The following is a 7,554-nucleotide window of genomic DNA, read 5'->3' on the forward strand; positions in this document are numbered from 1 at the left end:
GTAATTTATTCTGACAAGCCATCCACATGCAAAGAGCATGTTTAGGTATGTATGCTTTATTCCATACCACCTTGTACCAATGCACAATCGGCCCCACTTCTTGTACTGTTTGCCATGCCACTTTAACCTTAAAATTTTACCGAGAATGTTTAGCATCAAGCCATCTGACCGTATCCTCAATTTGACTGGGATAAGGTATCATAATACTTTGCAGCTGTGGATATTGTTGTATCCATTCCACTGGCCAATTAGTGCCAAACCGTTGCATTAGATCAGAAACCGTGGAGTTATTATGAAAGCCATGACCATTTATGAATCTGTAAGACAACAATTAAATAAGAGGACCAAATTCACTCCACGTGTCTTCCCAGGCATGCGTAGATAAACCATTTCCCACATTGTAAATAAAAAACCGTCTGCAATGAGGTCCTAATTCTAAAAGGTTCCAGAAAAGCCAAGACCATTCATTCCTCTTCTTTATTGTCCAAAAATTTCTGCCCCGAATACAATGAGACTGAATCCAAGAGACCCACATGGTATTTCTTCGAGTCAGAATATCCCATATATGTTTAAAAAGTAAGCACCGATTCCAAATCGCTAGTCTTTTCATACCAAGACCACCATTTTGTATAGGTAAGCAAACCCTATCCCAAGAAACTCGACATTTTCCCAATTCACCCTTCGCTTTATTCCATAAAAAATTACGGAACAGCTGTTCAATTTCATGGATAGTGGTTGCCGGTACTAGAAATACCGACAGCCAATTGGTTTGCATAGATTGAAGAACAGAGATGATGAGCTGTCGTTTTCCCCCATAAGAAAGAAATTTGTTTTTCCAGTTCAATAATCGAGATTTTAGCTTAAGCACAAGAAGGTTAAAATCATGTACCTTCAATCGAACTGGAGATAGAGGAACTCCAAGGTAGCGAATAGGAAACACCCCCAGACGAAAAGGTAAGCTGTTACGAATAAGATTTTGAACATCCAACCCCACATTCCCGAAAAACACTTCACTTTTTTCAAGACTCGGAGACAAACCCGAACGATCCTCAAACAATTGAAGAGCACGTTTTATAACTTCCACTGAGGTAGCATCCCCCCCCGAGAAAATATAAACAGATCGTCCGCAAAACATAAATGTGTCAACTTGATCTCAGCACATCCTTGATGGTACGCAAAATTAGCCTTCTCCTCAAAACATTTTGTTAGAAGCATCGATAATCCTTCCATAACCACCGTAAACAAGTAAGGAGACAATGGATCCCCTTGTCGAAGACCCCGCTTACCATGAAAGAAACCCTCCTACCGTCCATTAACGCATATAGAGAAAGTAGGCGAAGAGATTAGAGACTTTATCCAATTAATCATAACTGGATGAAAACCCATTCCCTTTAGCATCTCTAAAAGAAACTGCCAGTCAACTGTATCATACGCTTTCTGGATATCAATCTTAAACTCACACTTTGGCTCCCCTTCAGATTTTTGATAACCAGCTATAAGCTCACGTGCCAATAAAATATTATCAGTCATCTGATGTCCAGGGATGAACGCAGATTGAGCGTTGCTAATAAGAAAATCCAGAGAACCTTTTATCCGTTCAGCAATAATTTTACTGATACATTTCAGCAAAACATTACAACATGCAATGGGACGATAATCAGTAACACATGAAGCATTTGGAACCTTCGGGACGAGGCATAGTAGAGTATGATTCAATTGGTAATCCAAATTTGCAGAGTAGAAGAAATTATGAATCCCAATGAGAACATCCCTACCTACCACACTCCAAGCCGCTTTAAAGAACTTTGACGAAAACCCATCAAGGCCAGGAGCCTTGTCATTCCCAATATCGAACAGAGCATCCTATATTTCCATATCCGAAATTGGCCTGATTAAATGCATAGAGTCCGATAACGATAAAGAGTGAACAAACGAGCAATCCACCATAGAAGGACAAACCAACATATTAGAATTACCCAGAATACCTTCAAAATGATTAATAAACGCTTTTGGGACATCATGATGCTCAAAAACAGTACCAAAAGAATCCCTAATAGTAGCAATATGGCTCCTATTACGCTTCTCTTTCGTAGCATGAAAGAAGAACTTTGAGTTTCCATCCCCTTCATTAAGCCAAGAGATCTTTGCTTTTTGTCGAACCATTTCCACTTGATCATTTCTAGCTTTTTGATATGCTAGCAAGAGGTGAGCAATGTCCTCTTTCAGCAAATCATTAAACGAGTCTAGATCACAAGCCAATTGAGCAACATCAAGTTCCGTCTTTAACTGAGCCACCTTTTTATCCAAACACCCATAAGAATTTTGGAGCCGACGACAAACCCCTTTCATCTCATGCATTTTCCGAAGCACTCTCTTCATATATGAACCTCTCTGAGGTTTCATCCACACCCCCTCCACAGACTTAAGGAAATCCACATGAGAGGTCACAAAATTATCAAACTTGAAACCACGATGACGAAGACGCCTACCAAATTTGAAAGAAAGAATTCTTGGAGAGTGATCTGAGATCCCCCTTGGTTCAAAGAAAACCGAGGCGTCCCCAAATCTAGCAATAAAAGCAGAATTTCCCAAAATACGATCTAATTTACGCATTATACCGTCACCCCCAGAAGGTTTCTGCGTCCAAGTAAATTGGCACCCCTGATACGAAATATCAAATAGTTATGCCTCTTCCAGACAAAGATGAAACTCCTCCATATCAGAGTTACGTCTAGAGGAACCACCCAATCCATCATGAGGAAAAAGCATTGAGTTGAAATCACCCATCACAACCCAAGCTTTCCTTTGAACAAAAGCATTAAATTTACCAATATTCCTCCAAAGGTCCCGCTTTTCCACTCCCGTATTACACCCATAAACAAAGGAAATAAAAATGGGTTCAAGGTGACCAATAATCCGAATTTCACAATGCGCATATTGTAAGTGCTGCTCAATCATTATCAAGGACAACACAGACGGATCCCAAGCGATAATAAGACGAGTGCCTTGATCACACATTAGCCCATTTGTGATCCAACTCCAATTACCAAATACTCTACCACACACATCCCTCAGTTGACTATGTATAACTTTTGACTCAATGATGCAACATAAAGAAAGATGCTTTACATGGATAAGATCACGTACCTCTTTTTGCTTTGTTAGGGCATTTAGACCCCTAATATTCCATGCGGCGAACTTTATCATTGAGAAGTTGAAGTGAAAATCTTCTCTCCTCGTTGTTCCATAGTATGCCCCTCAGTATCAATGATCTCCATATCATCATCATCACTAGATTTGTAATATGGTAATGAGGAAAACCGATTACTAATAGCTGTGCCATTTACAGCGCCTCGTCTCTGTTTGAAAGAATGGACCACCGTTTTGACTAGCTCCGAACCCCCCTTGGATAGAATTTTGACATTCGAAAAAGCATCTCTTCCTTTTGGCGTTCTCCCAACATCCACCGTACAAAATTGACTTTCCACATGTTCCACACCTTTCCCATCTAAGACTGTAGAAGCAGCAGGCCTTATAACGTCCGTGTCCTTTTTAGAACCTCCCGAGATATGCGATACCTCAGTAACCGGCTTTATAGTGCCAACACCAATTAACGTGTCATGATTAACAGATGCCGCACCTGAAGTAGTAGCCTGAGCATCAGTACAGGATCCAGAATTAGTCTTCAGCTTCCAATGTTTTCGTCTAGGTTCTTTAAACCCATCATTATTCGACGATATTTCATTAACCTTTGGCTTTTTTATTTCCCCTTTCATGCAAGACGACGTACGATGACCAAAAACTTTGCATTTCAAACATTGGGAAGGAACCCAATCATATTCCAAAACCACTTTGATCACATCCTCACCAATACCCGAAAGCCTCGGAATAACAACTTCAATTTGCCGCTGAATTTCACCCACGGCCCAAACAACCACCAAAACTTTAGCAAAAGTAGTACGACCCCAAGCTTTATCACATGTGCTAGCTGTACAAACATCCAAACGCAAAGGAACTCCAACTGCACTGGCAATACAGCTAATACCCTCTCTATTGAACGCAACAAGAGGAATGTTATAAAATTTTATCCATAACAGACATGAGGTATGCTCGGGTTTATGAAGTCCCTTGGAGGGATCCCATGTGGAGACAAAAAGCGGCCTCCCTCTAATCATGCGGGGGGACGACTCAACCACTTGATTGCAACCACCATCATCATTAAACCGAAAAAAGAAATAGCCAAGATCATTTACCATTGCATCTATAAGGCCAAACTTCCCCCATGCATTTTGCACCGCACGTAGAACAATGGGAAAAGGAAGACGAGGGCCCAAGAAATACCCATAAAGAACCGACTAGAAAGATTTAGCCATACCTCTCTTAGCTTCCAACGGAAAAAGAATCCTAGGCTTCACACTCTTTTCGATCAGAAAGTAAGTCAACTCTTGCTTTGGAGTACCTCCCACAACTGCAGCAAAAGACTTTTCGGTTTGAGGCCCACCCAAAACTGCAGGAGAGAGGCATTCCCAAACCGAGGTCCTTTTAGAGATTCCAACATTTTCCCCTACCACCGGCAAAACCGCCTCCTTTAGACCCCCATGCAACTGATCACCATGCAACGCACACAAACCCGACTCCCCAAGGATTACATCGGCAAAATCCTGTGAAGAGGGTTCCTCCAAGATAGCGTCCGCAAAGTCAACCATCGTAACAACAACTCAGGAATGCCTAGCTCCCTTAATCCCGGATCAAGAAGCCGTGGTGCTGAAACCCTCTTAGAGCGTCCTTAATAAAATAGACGAACTAACGAAGACCTCACAAAGAGGTGCTGAATATTATGTCAAGGAAACTCTTTAAAGGTGACGAAGACCACGAAAACACTTGACACGAGAAAAAAGAAACCAGAAAAGAAGTCTGAAACGAGAAAACACACCAAGAAACTGCAGCTAGCTCAAAGACCAACAGCAAAACAACGCAACAGCAATAGCACAACCCTACCCAAACAGCAACAAATGCAAAACAGCTCAAGAAGAACCAGCAACCAAGAAAACCAACAGCTTTTAAAACCAGCAGCAAAACCAAACTCAGGCGAACAGCAGCAAAGCAGCAAATCAACCAGAAAATCCCTCACACATCAGGTTACGCCTTCAAGCAGCAGCTAGGCCCAAACCACTATTAGACTACCCGCAAACAGCAACGACACCAAACACACAGCAAACCAGGCAAAACCAATAGCCACAAGCACATAAAATAATACCAAACCCTAGTCCTACAAACTGTCAAAACAACTCACAGGACCAGCAACGCCAAAAAACGCAGATCACAAACCAAAGGAGGAATAAACCAGCGAACTATAACCAATCGAAACAAAACGAAACAGCAGGTACAACCAAACCCACGAAAACGCAGAAAAAAGGGAAAACCCTAGCACCGCCGTCTAAAGCGATAGTCAAACACAAAAAAAGTCGAAAAACATACTGCAAAAGACGAAACCAGAAGAAAACGGATGAGGATGAAGACCGGTGTGGACGAAGAAACAATCAAGAAACCACCACGCCGCAGCAAACCCTAATCGGCTGTAATGAAGAAGAAACCCGTAGCCCAACGAGAACTCAGATCAAAAACGGCGAAGAAACAATCTAGACGAAACACCATGCATGCACGGAACTCCAAAATTCAAACAAACAAAAACATCATCATTGAAGAAGACGCATCCTTGAGAGAAAAAGTCAAACCCTAGTCAACCCCAAACATCACACATTAATATGAGTAATTGAGGAAGAATGGGTCTTAGCGGTCCTTAATGGGTCCAAATGGTGGYAGTGGATATAATGGGCATAATTCTTGTTAAAAAGTCCAGTTGAGTCAAAATGACACCAACTAGGTCATAATCAGTCCCATTAGACCCTGATGCGTTTAATGAGCCCGTTTTTCGTAACGAGTTAATTGGGTCAAAATGACACTAAATGGGTCATAGTTGGTGTAACTACATGTTAATATGACTAATTGAGGTAGAATGGGTCTTAAGTGTCCTTAATGGGTCCATCTACACTTATTGGGATATTGGTTCCTATTTGGTATAATCGAGTCATTTGGGTCAAAATGACAATAAATGTATCATAATTAGTCTGATTACAACCTATTAGGTTAATAGGGCTCATTTATCCATATGGATTCTAATTGGCTCAAAATGACACTAATTAGGTCATATTTAGTTTGATCAGACTTTTTTTGAACGGGAAACCAAGCAATTTTATAAACCAATAAAGGGAAGACAGCGAGACAAACGATCAACAAAACGATCGACTAGCATCAGAAAAACAGGAAACTGAAAGACCTGGTCGTCAACCCGAACCAAGCCACCAAAAGCCAAAAGGAACAAAGCCCAACAGCCTCAAACAAACAGCTAAAAATAAAAAAAAGGAGCTTAAAACTCAGAAAAGCTCCCCACGCCCACCTACGATCCACCATGATAAATAGTCTTACCCACATCCCTGCTCTCCATCCAAGCCGCACGAGTTGAAATATTATGAACAATAACAGTAATAAGTTGCTTAGAAGTGCGGCGATCGTCTGAGAAAAGTCTTCTATTTCGTTCCTGCCAGATATAATAAACAGACGCTGCCACCGCAAGTTTTTGCTTTAGACTTTTCGGGCGACTCCCAGAATCCGAAATAGCATCCAAAATTTGATCCCATGAAGAAGGAAATGTTGCCAAGTCCACCATAAACAATATACTATCCCAGACTTCTCGGGCAAATGGACATTGAAAGAATAAATGAGAATGATAATCCATACAAAGTCCGCAAAGCGAGCAAACGAGGTCCGGGGGGTCCTCATTCCAAAGCATACGATCTTGAGTAGGAAGACGCCTATGTCAAGCAAGCTATAAACAGAAAGCATGCTTAGGAATATGGCCTGAGAACCAAACCGATTTATACCAAGGTACAACTGGGTGAAATCCCTCCAACGAAGCCAAGCAGTACTAACAGTGAAATTCGAACACGAAGTACAATCATCCCCCCACAGAACTTTATCACGAATTGAAACATTCAAAGAAGGTAAAGGGGCAGGCGTAAGCTCAGGAAACCTGGTAGTCCACACATCCGTCCAGACTTCGTCCAAGCTCAAGAGAAGCTCACTAACCATAGTGACAGTAGAGAACCCACATGAATGGATAAAGCGGTAAGATATAAAAGTCGAGAGATGGCCACAGGATAACCAAGAATCCTCCCATTGATCAGACTTAATAGGTATGATGTGCTTAGTTCGTCATAATTAGTCTAATCAGACATTAATTGGAGTGATTGAGGGTCCATTTGGTGTTAGTGGATATAATTCGCCTATTTATCCTTAAAAATTTCAATTGGGTCAACACGACTCAAACTAGATCATAATTAGTCTTTTTAGACCCAAATGGGTTTAATGGGGCCAGTTATCCATAACTAGTGTAATTGGGTCACAATGACACTAAATGGGCCATATTTGGTTTGTTCAGACCTTAATAGTTATCATGGGCTTATTTCTCCTATTGAGTCTAATTGAACCATAATG

The 7,554-nt window shown here is 41.3% G+C and overlaps 1 protein-coding gene across 1 annotated transcript; it reads right to left on the minus strand.

Annotated features, from left to right (window-relative positions):
- Window positions 1-1,302: 1,302 nt before the first annotated feature.
- Window positions 1,303-3,207, minus strand: LOC112502414. The gene is made up of 3 exons (XM_025106303.1): window positions 3,148-3,207; window positions 1,960-2,661; window positions 1,303-1,863 (listed from the first exon to the last, which is right to left on the minus strand). Exons 1-3 carry the CDS (start codon window positions 3,205-3,207, stop codon window positions 1,303-1,305), a joined length of 1,323 nt encoding a protein of 440 aa, XP_024962071.1.
- Between the last annotated feature and the right edge of the window lie 4,347 nt (window positions 3,208-7,554).

Source organism: Cynara cardunculus, unplaced genomic scaffold, assembly GCF_001531365.2.
Source record: "Cynara cardunculus var. scolymus isolate 2C unplaced genomic scaffold, CcrdV1 Un_Scaffold_1363, whole genome shotgun sequence".
Classification (NCBI taxonomy): Eukaryota; Viridiplantae; Streptophyta; class Magnoliopsida; order Asterales; family Asteraceae; genus Cynara; species Cynara cardunculus.